Source organism: Onychomys torridus, chromosome 3, assembly GCF_903995425.1.
Source record: "Onychomys torridus chromosome 3, mOncTor1.1, whole genome shotgun sequence".
Lineage (NCBI taxonomy): Eukaryota > Metazoa > Chordata > Mammalia > Rodentia > Cricetidae > Onychomys > Onychomys torridus.
Window position 1 is genome coordinate 21,029,402 of NC_050445.1, and position 23,507 is coordinate 21,052,908.

Here is a 23,507-nt window from a genome sequence, read left to right on the forward strand (position 1 = left end):
CTTCTTTCAATCCTTCCCCATAGAAGTATAGCATACTGAGCAGAAATGGGATCGTCTTGTGTTGAAGATATGGCTTGGCAATAAATTGGGATTTGTTACTTAGATTGAATTCTTAGCTGTTCCTTCATTGGGCTGGTGCCATTAAATATCACAGCCCATTTTACAGAAAGCATACAAAAGCCACAAGGTGTTAGTTAATATCAACACCAACTGAGGTAGGCATTTTATTGGCTTGTTTTTGGTTTTTCTAGACAGGATTTCTCTGTGTAGCTCTGGCACTCCTGAAACTCACTCTGTAGACCAGGCTGGCTTTGACCTCAGGGATCCGCCTGCCTCTGCCTCTGGAGTGCTGGGATTAAAGGCGTGTGCCACCAATGCCCAGCATGAAGTAGATTTTATTTTATTTCCTTAGTACAAGTCACACATGGATAGTAAGTGTGTCTTATGTGTCTTGGACAGGTAACTTTGGCTAACAGGAATTATAGAGTGAAGGTGTGGATGGATCAGAAGATTGAATTTCCATTTGCACAGCACTTAAGCAGCCCATAAAGGAAAGATCTACCCTTAGTGGCTTCCTGATGTTTAAAATTATAGTAAATACTGCCCTATAGAACATGCTGTGGTTACATTTTTACACTTGAACTATGAATCATAGAAATATGTAAGACTATCTTATTTTGAGTTTCTTTTTTTTTTTTCTAAGTATCGTATTCATTACCTTCCCATAATTCTATTTCCATTAAAGACTATCTTTAATGGAATGGTATTTGGAGGAAAATGCTTACATATAATAGGCATTATCACCTTGCTTCAAAGCATTCTTTGAATATTTCTTTGAAGATTTTTTTTCTGTAGATAGTTTAAATCACATGCTCTCTACCTGTGCAATGAGATTCTTTTTTATTAGCAACACCAATAACAAAATTTTATCCAAAAGATCCTTAGGAAATGCATTTTGTGTTTGTGTATAGCATATAGTAACATGTAAGGGGTTTGCCTCCCTACTCCCTTACCCCCTGCAAATCAGAGACACTGTTGTTTTAAAAGAACACACCTAACTAGACGTGTATTTCCTTTCTTTCTCCCTATACTCTCCATTTTTCTTCTCTCTCTCTCTCTCTCTCTCTCTCTCTCTCTCTCTCTCTCTCTCTCACAGATACAAAGTTTAAAATAGGAATTGAGGCACAACAGCAAAGAAGCAGGAGAGGGCTGAACTGAGTTTAAAGGCAGCTTGCCCAGGTAGTGCATTCTAGCCACCCTTGAGATACTGAGTGAGACCCTGTCTCAAAACAATATTGGACAGACTCTGCCAGCTCTGATTTGACCAAGAGAACCTTGATCCAGTAACTGATGGAAGCAGATGCAGAGGTCCACAGCCAAGCACCAGGCTAAACTCCAGGACTCCAAGAGGGAAGAGGGATTCTACAACAAGGGACATCAAGATTATGACAGGGAAACCTACAGACCACCAAACCAAACTAGTGGGTACTTTAGATCAAGTGTGGAGCCTCCATGGAACGAGACTAGGCTGTCTGAATAAGTGAGACAGTTGTGTATCTTTAAGGGCCCCCTGGCAGTGGGATCAGGATCTATCCCTGGTGCAAGAGCTGACTTTTTGGTCAGACACTTTGCCCATCCTTGATGCTGAAGGGAGGGTCTTGGACCTGCCTCAGCTGAATGTACCAGGCTTTCTCAGGAGAGGCCTTTTTTGGAGGAAGAGATGGGGGGTAAGGTGGGGTGGAAGGGTAAGGGGGCAGTGGGAAGAGGGATGAGAGGAGGGTCTGTGGTTGGTATGTAAAAATGAATAAAAATTTCTTAGTAAAAATTGTTGAATTTTACTTAATGTGTGTGAGTGCACATGCCACAGTGCTTGAGGGGAGGTCAGAGGACACATAGGTAGGTGTTAGTCTTTTGCTTCCATTACGTAGGTGCCATAGGTTGATCTCAGGTCTTCAGGCTGGCTTCAAGTACCTTTATCCATGGAGCCATTTCACTGGCCCACAGAGGATTATGTGTGTCTCTTTGATTCCCAGCCACCATAAGGTAAGTAAACAACAGTCATTTTGCTACACACTGCCCACCGTTACATTTTGCTTCTCCACAGATCCAACCCAATGGAGCCAGCTAATCATTGAGCTGAAGTCTATGAGATAGAGCCACGGAGATCTTTTTTTGTAAGCCATTTGTATCACAGTTTGTCGGTGATTAAAAAGCTAACACAGATTTTGGAATTTTTTTTTTTTCAAAGAAGTCTCATGTTCTTGGTAACACTAAGGAGCAGTCTGATACTCTGATATACTCCTGTCCCCACACCTACAGCCTCCCATTTATCAACATCTGGTCTCCTGTAAGCTAGTTTGCTTTACAGCGGACTTGTGGTGTTCTGCATTCTGAGTCAGTTTATAAATGTGAGGACATGCACCTGTCACTGCAGACAGCATCCCACAGAATAAATAGTTTGACTACCCCACATCTGCCACCAACCTTGCCCATGTCATCCCTGACCTGGGTAGCTTCTCATTATCTTCATTGTCCTTTTTCCAGCGTTCTATGTAGATGGATCCTTTTTGTATAGGCTCCTTTCATTCAGCCCTGAGTAACCATCCCTGATCTGTATGAACCAAAGTTTATTTCTCTCTTTCCTGCTGAAGAGTTTTGACAGCTATATGTAAAGCAGTACCCAACATGCATGTTCAGGCTTAATGTGGGCATGCGTTCAGTTCATTTTGGTGAACACCACAGTGTGAGACTACTGGTCCTGGTGGTCAAAGGGCTTTTCCCCGAAACTAGGTCTCATGGCGCCACCTTTTACCTTCGGCCCGTCAGCCCTAGTTCCCATTACGTCACTGCCTCTCCAGTGTTTATCTGATGTCTGAGATCTCCACTCCAGTCTGCACAGCTATCATCATTCCCAGAAGCCATTATGTCGGCACCCCTTCACATGCTCGTGGCCACCTGTAGAACGTCTTACATGTCAGCTCCTCGGCTGACATTTTAATCAGGTTGTTTGTGTACTTGCTATTCACTTTTCACAGTTCTTTATATATTTTCCATAACAGTTCTTTACCAGTTGAATGTTGTGCACACACTTTCTCCCAGTGTGTGGATTGCCTTCTGATTCCACTGATTTCTGGTTTTTGCTGCAAAGGTTTATTGTAACCCACTGTCCCTTGTCTCTGGGCACCTAACTTTGTCAGTGAGCTGATGAAGCTCCTTTGTCTACAGCCTCCTAAATTGTGGCAGTACTGAATTCACAGTCAGCTTCTTCTGTAATTCTGCTTCTGTTGGGTTTGAATTAAGCTCCAACATCACTTTCCTTGGCTGTACTTTGGTCTTTAGAGTTCCCTCTTTTTAGTACTCAATTTATGACATGCCAGACACAGTGTATTTTTGGGAAACAAATCTATACACTTTGGTGTATACCTGAATAACATGTACAATGGTGGTCAATGACATGGTTAGCCACAGAGCATTATAGGCATTGTTTTTTAGTGTAATGATTTGTTGACCAAAGATCTACTTGCAAAATCTGTATTTCACATGATTTCTTATAGTTAAAATGTTGTGGTAATTGACACACTAGCCAGGAAACTAGTATTTTAACTAAAGCATCCATGCATGTTGATAGTCAGCGCAAAGCAATATGTATTGTGAACTGTTTCAATTATAAAAAATGGAAAGTCCTGAAAAAAGAAAATGCTGTAAACTAAATGCCTACAGAAACAACAAAAAGAATCACAGCAAGCAGAATACAACAGAGTTTAGTGGTGGTAAGAAGTGTATGGATCATCTGGCAGGCTGATATGGCTCTCTCATCTGGTGCTGTAGCCTGTATCAGAGTTTGGTCTGTGGCCTCCTTTGTACCCAGGCAGCAATGGCAGGGAGAGCTTGCACTTTCTTCCGCAATGCCACCAGCCTGGGGTGGATGTCCAACAAGTCAGGCTTTAAGACCAGAAGTGTGGTGCTGCAGATGTCCCAGTAGAAGTCTGCCCATGTCACCTGCTTAACAAAAACAAAGACTTGCTATTGAACATAACAACAGCTGTCAGCATCCCAAAAGTGAACTTCATATCCTCAAGAAACATTTCCTTTCAAATTCAAAACAACTCTTTGTTAGTACAAAGGCTGACTGTGTGTGATAAAATTAGAAAGTGAGGAGCATTACAGTGCCTGGGGGTACTGTCTGTGACTTGGTATAGGTGGCTCACAGCATGCAGGCCAGGGCTACCCTGTTTGGAGCCGTGCCCATCTCCACCAGTCTGACTGCATTTTCACCTGGTCTAACTCAAAGATTTCCACCTGTTCCGAAAGTCCTTTGTAGGACAAAGCAGGCTCAGTCCAGGTGTGCACGTGCCCAGTGCACACACTTTAACTCTCGTAACCGAGAAGAGGGTGCTCTTTTTTATGTCATCACTGAAAATTCCACACTAGTCCTGCAACTAATCCTGTTTGGGGGTCTGTGGTTATTGCATTCTGTTGTCTACCTTGTTTCTTTGTGTTTTAAGGTAGAAGGGAAAAAGAAGTGTACAGGTTATCTGTTCAGGGTCTATAATTGCAAGGAAAAAATTGGGTAAAATCCATTGTCTTTGCATCACATCAAGACAAGTAACTATATGGCTATCTGGCCCTTAATGGAATACTGAAGTTGGCAAAGGTGAAGTGTACAGCCTTCCTGAAGCCTGGGTCAGCTGAGTTCTCCACTGTTGAGCTTTGTCTGTGGAGTGTTACACTGGTTCCAGAATCACATTAGCAGAGTGAAATTTGCTGTGTTCCCTTTTTAATTTTTGCTGTTGGGAGACAGTCTGACACTAGCTTGTTTTACTGGAACTCCCTCTGGAGACCAGGCTGCCTGGTATTGTAGCATGTTTCCCCAAGGCCAGCTACAAAGTGGAATTTAAATGTGGACTGAGCTTGCTTGTGTGTCCATAATCTACTAGAGCTGGTTGCTGGTTATTTCACAAGTTTGTTGTCATCTAAGAGAAATTTCTGCTCAGAGGATTTACAGTTCAGCTAAGAAATATTTAAGTACCTACGGTGTGTCATACCTACATCTAGGTGTTAGGGATGGCAGAGAACAAGCTGGGATGCAATGCACTCCTCTAATGCAGATGTATTTGTTAGTTTGTTTATTTGTAGTGCTGCGGGTCAAATGCAGAGCCTTCCAACACTGCTAAACCTCATCCCTCATCTGGGATTTTGTTTTAGAAGAAAGCACTCAGACACACAGTGAGATAGGTGATGAAGGAAAAGTGGAGTGAATAACACGGAAAGGGGACCCTCCAAGAGGTGATGTATATTTAAGCCAAGCGTCCAGACAAGCCAAGCTTAGCAGCCATTACTTACCTGAGAGTGTGACGTGTCTAGTTCAGAGCACAGAGAATGGGGATGGAGGTGGTTGACAAGATTTTAATAGGAATTTTTAAAAAATCAGTTCCTAGAAATGCCCAGAAAATAGGGAAGGGAGAGTCTAGAAAGGCAAGTGGGAGGAAGTGAGGGGCTGTGCAGTGAGATGAAGGCTGAGGAGATGTAGGGACAAGGTAGACTACTCAGAGCCACCCAAGCCACAGACAGCACCCTTTTTCTTATCTTTCATACACAATAGTCCAAAAGGCTAGGAAACCCCACCAACCGCAGCACTGAGGGCAGGTTGATTTGCTTTGGGTGGAGTATGTTCCTGCTCCAAGAGCCCGCCTGTAGCATCTGGCCGTCATCTCTCTGTGATATGGGTGGATTCTGGTGGCCACTGGCTAGGCCCATTGCTTCTTCAGGGTTGGAAAGTGATGATGTCGAGTCTAATCCTCTCTTTATTTATGACTAGGGTACTTTTCTAATGAGAAACATGTACTGCCTTCATAGGAAAAATGGGACTCCAAGCCTCTTACATTGGTGTCTGTTCTTGAGAGTTTTCAGGATGGGTTCTGTTGCTACAGCAAGCAAGGAGCTTGGTTGGGGGTTGTGTCGTATGTTCATATATGGCAGAGGTTATCATAAGTTCCTCTGTGTGTTTTGATTTGTTTGAGTTTGCTGCTGTTAATGAATATTTAAGCCGGTATTGCTCCATTTCTAGTCATTCTCAGGCTACCTTCCGAATCCTTTTGATACAAACAATTACAAACCATAATTCATTTGCTTCTAGTAGGAAGAAGTACTCGTTAAATATTTCTTTTCTCAAATCTAGAATAAGTCATTTGTCTACAAATCCCCAGTTCCTTTCAGTATTTAGGAGACCAGAATCTGGGTATGAGGAATACTCATGATGACTGGATTATCTTTGTCTCCTTCTCTCCTACACCAAAGATCCTGCTTCTTAGTAACATCAGTGTGATTTCCAATTACTGCATACTAGTGTACAAATCATAATATCATCAAGACAATACCAACGGTGCCCCGAATTGCTAATAGTTCTGTCGCTGTTGGAGCCAGAAGGAGCTCAGCTGCCACATAGTTGTACTGAAAATAGTGTGTCGGTTTGCTTTTCTGAGATTCCTGTCATGAGTCAGATTACAGTACCTTGCATTAAAGGTAGTTCTCAGTCTTTTTTTGTTATTACGAGTACCATAGGGGCTGGGGAGATAGGTCAGTTGGTAAAGCGTTTGCTGTGCCAGTGCTGTGAGGAACCAGGTTTGAGCCCTTGAATCCATGTACAAAAGCTAGGTGTGGTGTCGAAGGCTTGTGATCCCAGCACTGGGGAGGCTAAAACAAGAGCAGCCCTGAGGCTCACAGGCCAGCTGGCCTCTCCTGATTGGTGAGCTCCAGGCCAGTAAGGGATCCTGTCTCAGACAACAAGGTGGACAGTGTCTGAGCAACAATGTCTGAAGTCAGCCTCTGGCCCCCACATCATACATACACAGATCCCCACACAAATGTGCACATGTGCACACACGTGCATAAAATAATGAAATAGGTAGCTTTTATGTACTCTGATGCATGTGATATAGATTTATTCCCTTTTGATTCTTAGGATAACTTTTTAAAATTATTGACTATAACTATATAAAGTATTTCATGACTCCAGGTCAGATCTGTGTACAAAATTAGTTTAGAGAAGTTGAATGTTTTTTTTTGTTCGTTTTCTCTCTCTCTCTCTCTCTCTCTCTCTCTCTAGATTCTGTAGTTCCTTCTTCTTTCCTTTTTGAGACAAAGGCTTATGTAGCCCAGGCTGGCCTTAAACTTGCTATGTAGCCTCCCATGTGCTGGGATGCCAGGTATGCACTATCATCTGTAGCTGAAGGGGACACTGTGAGCAGCCACCAGGACAAGAAAGATGTAAAGTACCAATAAGCCACGAGCCATGTGACAAAATATAGATGAATAAAAATGGACTAAATATAAGAGTAAGAGCTAAAAAATGGTAGGCCTGAACTAATGGCCAAACAGTTTAAATAATATAAGCGTCTGTATAAATGGACTGCTGGGGCTTGGTGGGACCCAGAAAAACACTCCAGCTACAACCATCCCTTGTCGGGAGCTGTGTAGCCTGGTCTGGGATCAGCATATGACTACATGAATAGTGGGTTTCCCCTAGGCAAGGCACTTGTGGAAACCGACTCTCACTTGGCGAGGTCCAATGGTCCACAGGACAGTGGGACAGCATAGGAATTTGTGAAATTCATGCGGCTTGCAGGATCTTTTCTCTCCCATTATATTGGTGATCCTTTGGGTGATTTTAGTTTTACTTTGTCAGTCACACATGTAACAGCTGTAATTTTCCCTGGAAATTCTGTTCTTTCTCAAATATTTTCCTCTAATAATTTAACAGGGGGCTAATGCTTCTCAAATTTCTTATCTGGAGTTACTAACTACAACTTTCAATCCTGGGAACTTTTCTGACTCCACAGAGACAGTTAGGTCCATATGAGAAAACAACACTTGGAACATTAACCGTGTCTCACAGTTCTGAGAAGAAGAGCAGGGCATGCATACAGAGAGAGGGAAGAAGCCTCACAAATACATATATAGTGCCAACTGTTGAGAGTAAGTTCCCTGGACACCAAGCATAGAAACTTTGGTAGGATCTGGTAAGCTCTAAGAGGAAAAAAATAAAATGCGAAATGTGGGATGGATAGATCCATCTTTATCATCCAAAGAAGCGAATATTGGTGGAGGAAGTACGGTATAGTGAGATAAGAAAAGAGTGTGTCATCAAAGTCTGCCTTTCACAGAGAGACTGAGACATGGGACCCTCTTGTGGAAAAGGGAACTGTATAAAAGCATATCTCGCAGACATGCAAGAACTGTTTGGAATTAAATATTGTTGTCCTTAAAGCATTGTGCTCACGTCCATTACTTTCTAACTTTGTAACCTCAGAGGCTGCCAGCTGACTTAAGTGCTGTGAGAGCAGGATGTGTCTGTCTCGATATTCAGTTAAGCCTGCAGAAATGCTGAACTCTGTGTCTAGAATAAGGCTATGCAAGGGATGGGAAAGCATATTTGGGGAAGCATAAAGGGGAACAATGGGGACTTTCATAATGATCACAACGTATTCCTTAGGTTGTGGTGTATTTCTTTCTTTCTTTCTTTCTTTTTTTCTTTTTTTCTTTTGAGCTGAGGATCTAACCCAGGGCCTTGCGCTTGCTAGGCAAGCACTCTACCACTGAGCTAAATCCCCAATCCTGTATTTCTTAATGTAAAAAGTTGAAGCCAATCATAAAACTGTTCAGGTAACCCTGGTAAGAAAAAGTCTGTTTAAGGATAAATAAAAATGGCTTGAGCTGTTCGGGGCCACTTGAGTGCAGCCCACTTGGTCAGAAGCTTTCCTTGCATGGACAACCCTTCCCCATCTCAGGACGTGAGCCCGAGCTGAAAGCGGGCCCTGGCAATGCCTGCTTAGAAACACATTTTGCTCAGTAAGTTTTTAGTTTATCACCTTATCTAAATATAATTGCTGATATTTTTAACAATAAAATGTACTCACATAGTTACCAATAAACCACTCTTTGTCCCCTAAGTATGTGTCCAAATCTTTCAGAAGAAGAGGTGCATGACATGTGAGCAATTCCTTGAATGTTCGTTCCTAGGAGAGAGCAGACATCCTTGTGAATGATGAGAAAAACAAGTATAATTTGAGCAGCAAGTTAGAAGGAATGAAGGTAGCTATGCATTTGTTTTTTTGTAGTAATGATCTTATAGAGATCAAGGCCTAATTCAGTCATTTATTACTCAAGTTTTAAAATTACATATGTGTGTGTGTGTGTATGTGTGTGCGCGTTTGTGTGCACACATGTGCCACAGAGCCTGTGGAAACCAGAAGACAACTTTCAGAAGTCAGTTTCCTCTTTCTACCATGTGAGTCCCAAAGATCAAACCCAGGTCCTCCGGCATAGCAGCAATCTGAGCCATCTCACCAATCCTATTACTCACTTTAAAATATTTTTGTCACCAGTTTCATTATATATTTTCATTGCCTGTGGTTTATGTTTCACAGGAAATTTTCATACAAACATTTTATATACATATATTTATCTGTACACACACACACACACACACACACACACACACACACACACACACACCACATTTCCTGCATTCATTCCAGTATTTCAGACAGGCAGTTTCTATCATTTGTCCACTGTGAACAGTGCCACCATAAACAATGAGCAAGTGTCTCTGTGCTGTGTTGATGTGGCAGCCTTTAGTAAATACTCCAAGAGGTACAGAGGCAAGTCATGGTAGATCGGATTTTGGTTTTATGAGAAAGCCCCATGAATTTTCATCTTAGTTTATTGTAATGAAAGATAATTGTATTCTGAGATTCCTGAAGTCCATTTTTAACACAGGGCCCTTAAAGCTATGTATCTTAACTGAAGGGAAATAGGTGTGCTGCATTCTATGGGACAGGACACTCACTTTGTGTTTCTCCCCTCATTAACAAATCTAATTGGTATAATACGCCAGGGTGAGTCACAATACCCATGGCGCCTTAGCATGAGCATTGTGTGCCATGCACATCATATATAGGACACACCAACCATGTCCTTTGGATAAGTGAGATGCTATATGCAAATACTATCCCAAGAAAGGAAGAGAAATGCATGGCACCTGTAAAACAGATGCCTCCTTCATTACATATTTGTTTTATTGAGTCTGAAGACCAAATAATTTATTCATAGCCTCTTTCTTGCTGAGAAGTGTGTGTGCTTTCTGGACCTGGTGGTATCGCCTGTGAACTCATCTCCCTGGGAGGCTGAGGACTGTAAGTTCTGGGCAACATAGCAAGGTTCAGTCTCACAAAATAAAACAAGCATTAACAACAACAAAGAGCTGCTCTGGAAAACAGTACTTTCGGGGGTAGTTTGTGTCCGATATGAACATTAATTAGTCAAGGCTAGCCTGTATATTCTAGACAAGTATACACAGTAGGGGGCTTCAGAAGCAGGATGTGGCTGCCAGAAAGCTTTGCGAAGGCCATGTGTACTTTCTAATGGTCACATCCACGCTGTTGGGTTCAAATAAAAATTTATAATACCCCAATTTGTGATCACTCCTTTAGCTCAGATTTTCTTTATAATTTGTTGGATAATTTAAATTACTACATGTAGCGTAATCACTTCTTAAAGTTCATTTTCAAATAACAGAAAGAAGAAATTTAATAATTGCATTCTTTGTTTTTAGGTCTGTGTGTGTGTGTGTGTGTGTGTGTGTGTGTGTGTGTGTGTGTGTGTGTGTGTGTGTGTGCGCGTGCTCGTGTGCCTAGCCCCATAATTTTCCTGTTCATTCTGGGTGGCCACTCCTTGACTTGAAGGAATAAGAAATTTCTGGCCTTCCTTCAGGAAAGTTGTGAGCTAGGTTTTGTACTTGAGAAGGACATTAAAGGTTGTCTGTTTCTCACTATTGATGCCATTTGGTGTTGAAACTGGAACATAAGGATTACCTCTATTCTCTGTATCTCCCACCTCCACACTGCTTTTCAGGCAAGGAGACAAATATAGACACATTGGGTAGCCAAATGATAAATACTCCTTATAAATTCAAGGGCAGTCCTAGTGGCGAATGTTCAGAGACACGATGTTTCATTTAATCCTTTAAAATTGGAAATGGGCTTTTAGCATAAATACAGAAATATTAGCAGTTGTATCTCTTGCATTTCTTCGAGCACATACGATGACAATATTTTCAGTGGTACTTGTGTGGCGGCCCACACCTGTAATCCCAGCACTGCAGAGACAGGGGCTAGCTGGAGGGCTGCATAGCAAGACCCAATCTCACCAAAAATGTTTGTACTATCTAGCACCTCACTGCAGTTATTTTGAGTTTGAAATTACCACTTCACCACAAGGTGGCAGCAACTGACCCTGCTGCCCAAACGACGCAAAAGGGAAACTGTTGGTGGTGTGGTCCGTCGCTATTATCAGCGCCTCTGCAACGCTTTCTTTTGTATAATTTGTTCCGGAACCTGAGTTTCTATGTCGTCTGAACCCGGTTTGAGATATGTAAGAGCACTGACCACTGTGTTACTCACAAAGCTGCAATATTTTGCAATATCACCAATGGTCAGAGATACTCTCCTCTGGGCTGTGTCCAAAGTCATGGATCCTTAGCCACAGAAAGACAGAAAGTAGAAAAAGGCAAGCCAAGATGGTGGCAGACTGCCTAACAGTGAGGTCTTTGGCACACTGAACAAAAATCTTTATACACTTTCTTTTTATATTGGGGAGCACGATGTATTTGTCTGTGTGTTTATAACAATCTGTAAAAGAGATGTCACACCTGACAAATACAAGGGCAAATTAACACACGCTATGGCATCTTAATAATCGCTGATGTTTAGTAAACACTTTCCACCTTGTCATATCTATATACAGTGTCACCAAATGTTCTCAACATGCTTCAAAGGAGAGTCCTGTATATCTGTACTTCACACTCAAAGAGTTCAAACTGTGAAAGGAATTGGTGGTGGTAAGAAGACAATGGGATTCAAACCATCACCAAACTCCAGAGCCTAAATATGTCAAAAGTCCCTTTACCTTTATGTCATCAAAGCTGAGCTTTTCAATATTCTCTCTCTCTCTCTCTCTCTCTCTCTCTCTCTCTCTCTCTCTCTCTCCCTCCTTCCCTCCCTCTCCTTTCTGCTAATATCCATAACATGCCTTATTTATAGAAAAACAAGTCCGAATATCTCCAACCAAGATCCTAACTATGTAAACAGTATTTAGAAGGCAGGCGTTTGAGTAAACTGATGAGAGTCGCATTGGTCGTTCTGGGCTGTGGCTTTTTAAACTCGGGCTGCCCCTTTCATTTATAATTCTCTTTTGTACCAAGTGTTGAGGGCAGCTGCTGGTACTGTGACGTCACACCCAGGAGTCAAGAGCCTGCAGTCGAGAGTGACCACGCTTTGCATTCCTTTCACAATACTTTCCATCTAAACACCTGAACCCAAGGTGTTTACACGCTTGAGGCTTTCTGTTCTCACCTGGGAAATAAGCCCTTTGGCAGTTCCACAGCCGGTAGCAGTCGTGCTCTGTGTGATCAGGCCATGGGTCCCGACTTGTACCAGGCGGTCTCAGGTCACACTCTTACACTTGTCTGACTCTGAGCACCTTCTAAACTACTCTGGCTGCTTCTTCATCTCAAAAGACAGCGATAGCCTGACAAGGAAATAAATGCCTTTCTCTCCTCTGGAAATACCGTCAAGGGGACGAGAGCGGCCCCTGGCGGTAGGATCTGATAATACAGGGTCCTGGCAATGATTCAAGGAACAGTTTTTGCCATTAGAGGGCACTGCGTCAGTTGGTTAAACTCCGTTATTGTCATGGTGACACTTCCTGTTGAAGTGGTCATGTGACAACTGCATTTTTAAGATGAGATTGTGGCAAGTATCCCAAAGGAAGCAACTAGATGGCTGGAATAAAGAAATCGGATAAAGGTGATGGATGCGACATTTCTACATAAGCTTATTTCCATCCCTGTTCAGTAATAGTGCACATGCTTTCCAAGATGAAACGGATATGGAGGTAGAAAAGAGGAGAGAGGATGAGAGCAAAGGAGTTTGAAGCTGTAAAGGTGAGTGGGTGAACTAACACGGGAAAGCCAGAAACTGAGGGGGCAGGAAGCTGAGACTGGCGGAACCGAGAACTGGTGGGGAACAGTTTCAAGAGGTTTCTCCTTCATTTTGGGATAATGGACATGATCCTATCCTTCTCTACAGGAGGCTCGAGCAGCTCAAATAGCTTCCTGGACAGAGGGTACTGTGAAAAATGTGACTAAAAGAACGGGTGAGTATATTCACATTGAGCAGAAAAATCTGAAGCCACCACGTGTCTCTTCCCACTGTCTCCAGATCACAGTTTTCTCGGGGCACCCTTCCCATCACAACAGCAGACACTGGGAGCCGGAGACATTAGAAGAACCCAAAATAGTAAAGTAACATTCAAAATCCATAAACTATTTGCACATGTACAGCTTCACACGAACCACAGTCCTGCAGCCTCCCATGGATTTCAGAGGATGACCTAACCCCTGATGGGGACTTGAGCAACCTGGAAGTGAAGCAACTTCGCACAGACAAGCACTGGGTGGGCAGATGACATTATATCCATAAAATAAAAATGAAGTCCCCTCATGAGTAACACAAAGCACTACACTAAAAGAATCTAGAGTTGTGTCAGCAGTGTCCAGTGAAGTGGGAGGCGGCAGACATGATCAAGATACGTTGCATACTTGTATGGAATTGTCAAGAAACAAACGATATTCTATTTAAAAGGTGAGTATTTAGAGCTCCGGTTGAGGATGTCGTCCCGAAAGCACAAAAGCAGAAAATGGGAGGTAGAAAAGATTGCAGCCTCTCACCCACAAGGGTTCTGTGTGACAAAAACAAACAAATACGTGAATAAAATGGGGAGAGGATAATGAAGGAATTTTAAAAGAATTCAAGGACAGTTCTTAACTTTCTCAAGCGAAGGCTCAGGCTGAATGGGTCCAAACAAGACGGAGCTAGGCTGAGAGGATGGCTCAGTTGATAAGATGCTTCCTGCTGAAGCATGGGGACTTGAGCTTGGAGTCTGTCTTCCTTAGGGTTTCTACTGCTGTGAAAAGACACTATAACCATGGCATCTCTTTTTGTTGTTGTTTTTGTTTTTCAAGACAGGGTTTCTCTGTGTAGTTTTGGTACCTGTCATAGATCTGACTCTGTAGATCAGGCTGGCCTTGAACTCACAGAGATCCACTTGGCTTTGCCTCCTGAGTGCTGGGATTAAAGGTCCCATCGATGGCATCTCTTATAAAGGAAAACATTTAACAGAGGCTGGCTTACAGTTTCAGAGGTTTATTATTATTGTCATGGCAAGAAGCATGGCAATATGCAGGCACATGTGACGCTGGAGAGTGAGCTGAAAGTTCTCCATATTGATCCACAGGCAGCAAAGGAGCCTGTGTGCCACACTGGACATGGCTTGAGCATATGAGACCTCAGAGCCCACCCCACAGTGACACACTTCCTCCAACAAGGCTACACTTCCTAATAGGGCCACTCCCTATTGACCAAGTATGTAAACACATGAGTGTGCAAGGGCCATTTCTTTTCAAACAACTACAGGTTCTTAATGTCCATGGAGAAAGCAGGCTCTGTAAGACGCAGCTGTAGCCCCAGCACTGGGGAGCAGAAATGGGAGGGTGTGTGGGCCTATCAGTCAGGCTGGATTAGTGAGCTCCAGATTCCAGGAGCATCTCTGTCTCAATGAGTAAGCTGGGGAAGGATTGTGGAAGCAACTGGACATGGGTTGACCTCTGGCTTATATGTGAACACATGTGTACTCAGACACAAGAAAGAAATGAGATGGTGCCCAGACTCACCATTCTATTTCTTTCTTTCCTATTTCTATATTTATCTCTCTCTGTGCTTATTTATTTTGTGAGCTAGGTTCTCAATATGTAGTCTTGGCAGGTTCAGAGCTTCCTATGTAGACCAGGCTGACCTGGAACTCATAAAGATCAACCTGTTTCTGCCTCCAGAATGCAGAGATTAAAGGTGTATGCCACTATATACAGCAAAACTCATCATTCTAAACATTTAGAACACAAGAGAAAATAGATTGGTTTAAATTTGTCACCAGCTAAGAGCCTGTAGTGTCTGCAAATGCTAATGAAACATTGCTTGCAACATAGAATTCCTTACCCAACTCTCTTAGGAGTTCTGCTGCTGTGGTAAACACTATGACCAAAACAGCATAGGGAGGACAGGGCTTGCCTCAGTTTATCACTCTCAGGCTACACTCTGTCACTGAGGGAAGTCAGGACAGGAAGTCAAGGCAGGAATTTGATAGCAGGAACTAAAGCAGAAACTGAAATAGTGGAGGACTTCTGCTGACTAGTGTACTCCTACAGTTTCCTCAGCCTGATTTCTTATAGAACCCAGGACCACCTACTCAGGGTCAGTGCAGATGAACAGTCTTATTAAATAAGAAACACAGAGCCAATTACAGAGTCCAAGAGATCAGAGCAGTAGCTAAGAGCTAAAAACCCTTTCTTTCCCTCACTGCCACTGCTCTTTGCCGAGCTGTTGCTCCGATCTCTTGGGCTTTTAACTCTGCAACTGGCTCTGTGTTTCTTATTTAATAAGACGGTTACATCTACAGGTCAGAGATAGCTCCACTCACACCCAGTCCGGACCTCCCCATCAGTCGCTAGTTAAGAAAACGCCCACAGCATTGTCTACAATCCAACCTTAGAAAGGCCTTTTCTCAATTGTGGTTCCTTCCTCTCAGATGATTCTAACTTAGGTCAGGTTGACAAACCCCAGACAAAAAAACTAACCAAGACATCAACCAAACTATGGAACCAGGTGAGAATTAAGTTGAAAAAAGTTGTAAACTAATAAAGCACCAAACTTTTGACTTCTGTGATCAGTAAAGCTATTGGTGGACTGTTTCACAAACACAAGAGCATGAGACAAGAGGCTGAACCAGGAAAGGGCCAAAAGAAACATTCAGGGTGTTAATCAAAGCCTCAGGATGGTAAATGTGTGTCGTGTGTGGGGAACCCAAGCCTGACTGAAGCAGTGATGCACGGTGGAGAGGTCCTGTTACCATTGCACCTTCTCTTAGTGATGTAATCTCTGAAGTCCCAGAGGACATGCTAAAGAAATACAACGACATATACAAGAAAGTGGGCATCACCCTGGAAACAAGACCCAACCCCAGAAGAAAGGCCTGGCTGGCACCGTGGTGGCAGGAAGGCCTGAGACAATGGCTCTGTAGAAATCCCCAGAGCTGCAGGGCAGGGGAGGCCCTCAGGCCAGGAGCTCAGCCAAGTGCCAGAGAGGCAACCTCACCCAGAAACACTAGAAAGAGAAGGCAGGCTGATGTCATTGACTTTGAGGGAAATTCTACCAGTGTGGAAAATTTCTAGAAAAAAAAAAAGTAAAATGAATTAGGCAAAAGTAAAAATGTATCACTGATTTTGAGGAGAAAAAAATAAGAAAGGAAGCATTACTGAAATACACAGTTTGTATTTGCATATGCAAAGCTACATAATTGTGCAATATTAATTTAGCTCAATTTTTGTTTTTGTTTTTGTTTTTTGTTTTTTGAGACAGGGTTTCTCCGTGTAGCTTTGTGCCTTTCCTGGATCTCGCTCTATAGACTAGGCTGGCCTCGAACTCACAAAGACCTGCCTGCCTCTGCCTCCTGATTGCTGGGATTACAGGCATGCACCACCACCACCTGGCATAGCTCAAATATTTGATATCACCATGTTGAGAGCTTAGAGGAAAGAGGCAGAGAAGATAACACAGGAAGAAAGAAATTCTGAGCTAGAGGTGGTGGTGCTCTCCTGTGATTCCAGCTCTTGGGAGGACCAGGAGTTTGAGGTTATCCTCAGCTACATAGTGAGTTAGAGGCTAGCCTTGCCTACAAAAAACTGTAATAAAAGGAGGGAGAAAGAGAAAAATTCTTACAGATTCCATAAGAAGTCTATAAGAATTGTCTAAAATTGCTAAATCAAACTATATTGGTCTATGCTATGAAAATATAATAGTACATACTCTGTAGTCTACACAATGAGACACTGTTTCTAAGGGTCAGAGAGAAAAGAGAACTCCTTGGTGAGATGGTTTAGTAGGTAAAGATGCTTGCCACCCAACATGCTGATGTGAGTTCAATCCCCGGGACCTACACAGTAGAAGGAGACAGCTGACTCCTGAGGACTGTCCTCTGACCCCACATCATGCTATGCCCTTGCGTGGCTGTGTACACAATACACGTGCACACGCAAAATAAACTTTTAAAAAGAAAGAAGAAAGGGAAGAAAGGAAGGTGAAGGTGTGTTTGTCCCCAGAAAAGAGCAGAAAGCATTATAAACTGGATCTGTTGGGCTTGAGGGATGGCTCTGTGGGCAAAAGCACTTACTGCTCCTGCAGAGGACCTAGGTTTGGTTCCTAGCATCCACACAAGAGCTCTCAACCATCTGGAACTCTGATTCCAGGGAATCCAAACCCTCTTCTGGCCTCTGCATGATCCGGCATGTACATGGCACACATACATTCTCAAAGGTTCACATGCACAGACACTTTTAAAAAGTATTTGAGTCAGGGTTAGCACAAAGTATGGCAGGAAATCATTGACCTGGCCTTATAGTTTAGTATAACTTCATTTTCTAAAGTACATTATATATATATATAAAATAACTTTTTAAAGCCCTGTAATGCAATATTTGGGGGTGATCCAGGGTTAACCATGTAACTATGATAACCATATGATAGTAAGCTTATCACATTACTTTTACATCTTGATTTTTCTCTGCCCATGGAAAAAGTGACATGAAGTCATCCAGTGTGTCCACAACCGCATCAGCTTGACATTGCTCCAACTCTGTCTTGCCAGCCAAATCTATGGGATAGAAAGAGGCCATTTTGTATCTACCAATATACTCAATTTAATTCACTATTAATGTGTCAACTAGGCAACATATTCATACTTTAGAAAATCTACACAGTGTAAAACAGTTGTGAGGCAGAAGACAGGTTGGTGGTAGAGCTGGGAGAAAACGTTAGAAGTTTATGCCCTATTCTTCTTTGTATAGCTTTAAAAAGTCTGGGGAAAATCAGGCCCCAGTTTTCACCATAAAGTTTCAACTTTAAAAATAATAGAATGTCTTAACCCTGGGACAACAAAATGCCATGACTGAGAGCCAGGTAAGGCTGAGTCCATGGTACTGACTTGTATGCATCTCACCATGAAGCTAGCTAGATGATAATGATGGCAACTGTAGTTAAACCCTGGGAGCTGGGGCTCCTGGTAGTCATATGCCCAGGGTTTTTAAATGGCCTGAGGCTGAGATACATTGTTTCTGTTTGTTGGAAGGCATATTCTTCCTAGAAGCAACATTCCCTTTGAATTGAAACATTTCTTTCCGGAGGCAAGCCAAGGCTCAAGAGCCTCCCGAGTTTAACAAAAAAGAAATTGGGAATAAAAATGAAAAAAAAAAAAAAAAACAAAACAACCCCCCCCCCCAAAAAAAAAAACCCAACTCACAAAACCTTTCAAGATTCTTAAGATAATTTTTAAATTTTCATTTTTATGATTTTTATGTGCACAAGTGTTTTGCCTGCTTGTATGCACCATACAGCAGCAGTTCAGAAGAGGGCGTTGGCTCCCCTGGAACTAGAGGTTCAGACAGTTGTGAGCTGCTTTGATGCGTGCTGGGAAGGCACCCTGGGTTTTCTGGAAGAGCAGCCAGTGCTCTTAATTGCTGAGCCATCTCTCCAGCCCCAGTTTACAAGATCTTCAAAGCTTTCAGTAGAAAAAAGAGTAAACATTGGCTTGTGATTTTTGTTCTTTAATTTTTTCACTCATTTGTTAATCATTTTTTTTCTAATAAATTCTAAATATTTTTCTTCTAAGTCATTGGATCTTTCTCAACTTTTCTTCACTAGTGTCAATTTGAAATGATTCAGTATGAAAGTCTTGTAAAACTGACTGCTTTTGTGTAATTGTATTAAATTACTAAGCCTAAGGAACTTCATGCTGATGATGCATGGCTAATATAAACAAAGCCTTAGTGAAGCTGTTCAGGGTGAAGGAACTTGCTTGCTTCATGTACTTGTAACTTCACGTGTGATTTCCGTGGATTGACTTTCCTCACTAACCTGAAAAAGCTTGTCACAAGTCCCTCCCTCTCTCCCAGCCCTGGTTTGACTTCTAGGTTCCAGGCTTTAGCTGTTACTTTGGGGCAGTTAACGCCTCTGTGGACATCCCTCCTTCCAAACAGCAGACAACTCTCGGGGCCCTTTTGCAAATATTTGGAGCTGGATTTCCTCCTGAACTTCCAGCATCAAATTACCAGACACCACACCTCAAACCGGCTATTCTTTTTTCCATTCCAGGGGAGCTCCAGTGCATATTGAAAGAGAGAGACCTGATAGGGTAAGGGGTATTGCAAACTGAGGAAGGTCGTTATGTAGAACAGAGAGGGAGAACACTGGAGTGGTAGTGGGTGTCTCAGTGCTCTGAGAATAACAAAGTCTGCCCATTGGGCTCTCTTGCCCTTCCCTGTGGCACAGCCCTACAAAGGTTCTGTATGCATTCTCAGATTCTCCACACTCCTCTTTTTGGTGCCATCTGGACTATTTAAAAATCCTTTAATGTATGTCCTGCAGTCAGGCCAAACAGGAACAAACGATCACCCTAAGAATTGTCCTACAGTCATGGTCTGTGCGCTGCCTTTCTGGGTAATGACCTACAATTGTTAGGGAAGTCGATACCCTGGATTTTCTAATCATGCCCTGTGAATTTTACTAAGTAACCCTCCCTGTCTAATCTGCAAATATGAAGGGTTGGTTTGTTTGTTTTTCTCGTGCCTTTTTCTCTCTACTTGTGATGCTGGACATCTGGTGAGTCTAAGTGAGGTCCCTCTGCCATCACCACGCCATCAGGGAGTCTTTAATGATGCAAACTTTTCAGGGTCCTCCTCCAGCCTCCTTAATCAAGTCTGGAAACAAGGAAGAGCTCCGAAGCCCTGAGGAAACCTTGATACACTCAAGAGTGTAGGACTCGGGATCTGAGATATCTTCTGAAGCTTGACTCAAATACCCTTTTCTAACCCCAACTTCCATAGACATATTCCATCTCCTTTGACTCTTCTCAAATCCTCACTTGTTGAAATATCTGTTAGTACACAGTGTGTGTGTGTGTGTGTGTGTGTGTGTGTGTGTGTGTGCATGCGCACACGCTTAAATTTTTCAAAATTTATTTTATCTTATGTGTGTTAGTGTTTTGCCCTCATGCAAGTGTGTTATCATGTGTGAGCCCAGTGCCCACAGAGGTCAAGAGTCATTTTCCCCTGGAACTGGAGTTACAAAATACTTGTGAACCACCTGTGGATGCTGGGAATGGAAAAGCAGGTCCTCTGCAAGAACAAGTACTCCTTTAATGCTGAGCTCAGTCTCCAGTCCTGTTTATGTGTTTAAAATAAACATCTTTGTTCCTAAAATGGGAACCTAATCATTATGGGTCACTTGGGTGCTCAGCATGCTTGGATCATAAGGTGGTAGCAGTGGGGGTGGAGGATGGAAAGGGTGGAATTGGAAAACAGTGATTCTGGCATATTAATTAAAAACAAAAAGGCTTTAAGAAACCCAAAGTTGCTTTTTTTTTAAACTAATAAATTGAATTAATTAAAGTGGGAAGAGAAGGAGAGGGGAATGTGGGAGACCAGTTTCCACATTTTTCTCCAGGGTACTCTTGAGGAGTGGGGGATAAGAAATGTAGATAGAAGGACAGAGGGGACAGAAACACAGGACAGCCTAGGGAGGGCCTGGATCCTTATCCACCAGCCCCTTCATTTCTTCTAAAGGGCTATGTATGGGAATGCCAAGGGCTGGAGCAAAAGACCTCCCCCCAGTACAGCCAAGTGCAGACCCCCTCCAGTCACCTGGAAACCATGCACATGGTCAAGCCATCCTCTAATTCACCTTTGCTGTATAAAGCAAGCTCAGATCTCACTAGGAAACCTTTGGGGACTCCACAGGGGAAGTAGGAAGTGGAGCATGATGAGAGGAAGGCAGGGGCCATCTCTGTTGCCTCCACTCACTCCACGGTGCCCCAGCTAAGGCAGCCTCAGTAACAGCCCGTGGAGGCGAGGATGCCACCTTCCTATTCTGCTGAGCGTGATCAGAATGAAAGACACTGGATCATGACTCCATTAGTCCAACAAGTTTCAGTCTTCATGTGCTGTATGTATTTCTGGGCTTTTTTTTTTTTTTCTAAATCATAGTACTCAACACGAGCATGACATGCCAATCCATTTTCCAGCTAGATTCTAGAAACAGCATGATGGCAATGTGGTGTGATACAGGAGGGGGAGGATACTATAAAAAGTGAGATTGTGTGGCCTGGTGTGACAGCACAGGCCTTTCATCTAAGCATGGGGTAGGCTGACCCAGAAGGATCAAGGGTATAAGGCCACTGTGGGTTATATAGCAAATAGTAGGCAAACCAGGAATATATGGTAAGAACCTGTCCATAAAAACATAAAATGGTAAAATAAAACAGCTGCCTGAAGCATTTGGAGAAAGTTCTACTGATGTAGATGGTACATTTATAATGTTCTAATCTCCGGAGCCATTGCTAATCACACTATAGTTAAATAATACAGTTATTAAGCAATCCTCAAAGAAACATCACATTTTTCAGTTATCCAAAGCCTTAACTACAAATATGTATATTACCTGTGCTTTTAGTCAAATATCTTGCTATTGCGAGACTCTGGTGAAGGGTAAATCCTTCCACCTCCAAAACAGGGATTTTGCCAAATGGAAGAGCTAAAACAGACCAAATGTAGAGTCAACTTCAGAGCTGAACCAAGGACAGTGAGAGAAGCCAGAACAGTAGAAACAAGGTATCCTATAAAGTCATGAAAGTCTTCAATATAGAGTATATATACATATATATTATAAACTTAAACATATGCTTACTTTGAGAAGCACTATACTGTTACCTTAAGTCATGGAGATTGTGTGGTTATCATTCCATAGGACCAGTCCCTCCACGTACTCCAGCAGGTCATAGATGGGGTAGATGTTAGGGTGGGTGTACTGGGTGGTTTTGTGTGTCAACTCGACACAAACTATATCAGAGGAAGGAGCCTCAGCTGAGGAAATTCCTCCCTGAGATCAGCTGTAAGGCATGTAGTGATCATGGGAGAGGGCCCAGCCCATGATGGGTGGTGCCATCCCTGGGCTGGTGGTCCTGATTTCTAGAAGAAGGTGGGCTGAGCAAGTCAGGGGAAGCTAGCCAGTAAGCAGCTCCACTCCATGGCCTGTGCATCAGCTCCTGTCCCCAGGATTCTGCTGTTTAAGTTCCTGTGCTGACCTCCTTCAGTGATGAACAGAAATGCTAAAGTGTAAGCCGAATAAACCCTTTCCTTCTAACTTGCTTTTTGGTCATGATGTTTTTGTCAAAGCAATAGAAACCCTAGGGCTGAAGAAATGGATCAGAAGTTAAGAGCACTGGCTGCTCTTCCAGAAGTCCTTAGTTCAATTCCCAGCAACCACATGGTGGTTCACAACCATCTATAATGAAACCAGGTGCCCTCTTTTGGTGGGCCGCCATACACACCAGCAGAACACTGTATGCATAATAAAGAAATAAACCTTAAAAAAATCCTTAAAAAAGAAAGAAAGAAAGAAAGAAAGAAAGAAAGAAAGAAAGAAAGAAAGAAAGAAAAAGAAAAGAAACCCTGACTAAGACAGTGGACCAACCCAAGGCCCAGGATGTGGGTCTGGATGGTAGCAGAACTGGTCAGTTCAGGACACTGGGACTGCCTCCCTCAGGTGAGGGACAGAACCAAATCTCCTAGGCCTGTGAGATATGGGCCAACTCTCCCAAGTCAATGGTCAGGAGTTGGACCATCCTTCCCCAGTGCAAGGGCCAGCTCGTGTGTGTGTGTGTGTGTGTGTGTGTGTGTGTGTGTGTGTGTGCGTGCGCGCGCGTTGTGGGGCATGGGCGGGGATCAGCTCTCCTGCTGCAGTGTCTGTCGAGGGGCAGGGCTATCTATCCAAGGGCCAGTGAAGAGCAGGGCTGGCTCAGCAAGGTCCTCGGATTTCAACCGCAGGATCTCTATGACTGGGACAAGAGTAGGATATCTGAGAGGAGTTTTGGTGAGGGTCTGGTGATGACAGTGTGCCAGAGGCCTTGAACCAGACCGAAGACTCCTTGCAATGAACATTTGTGGGTGGGGCTGATTATACAAAAGGGTATTCTGTGTGACACACCACAGCTCCCAATGCCACTAGGATGGATGAAGAGGTTGGAAAGATGGAGGATCTAGATGGCTTTTTGTTTGTTTTGTTTTTAATTAATGTTTTGGATGGTTCTTTTGGGAAGCAGGCTGCAGGGATGAGGGGCAGATATGCAGGGATTGGGGTGCATGATGTGAAATTCCTGAAGAATCAATAAAGAATTATATTTAAAAACAAAAAGCACTATACTGTTTAAGCTCTATCTAAACCCCTCAAAACATTTCTTTTTTACACATTCCCTAGTGTAATCTTCACAGTTTGGTAGATTTGAAAACT

General features: G+C 42.9%; 1 protein-coding gene across 2 annotated transcripts in view; it reads right to left on the reverse strand.

Annotated features, from left to right (window-relative positions):
• Window positions 1-1,879: 1,879 nt before the first annotated feature.
• Hpgds (hematopoietic prostaglandin D synthase) overlaps window positions 1,880-23,507 on the reverse strand; it is a 34,328-nt gene continuing 12,700 nt past the window's right edge. The window contains exons 3-6 of one of the 2 annotated variants that reach the window (XM_036181756.1): window positions 21,660-21,752; window positions 17,711-17,820; window positions 8,916-9,014; window positions 1,880-3,999 (exon numbers count right to left, since the gene is read on the reverse strand). In XM_036181756.1, coding sequence (XP_036037649.1) covers window positions 3,835-3,999; window positions 8,916-9,014; window positions 17,711-17,820; window positions 21,660-21,752 — 467 coding nt within the window. In that variant the 3' untranslated portion in view covers window positions 1,880-3,834. Of the gene's footprint in view, window positions 4,003-8,915; window positions 9,015-17,710; window positions 17,821-21,659; window positions 21,753-23,507 lie in introns of both variants that reach the window. The other variant, XM_036181755.1, reaches the window with a different exon arrangement.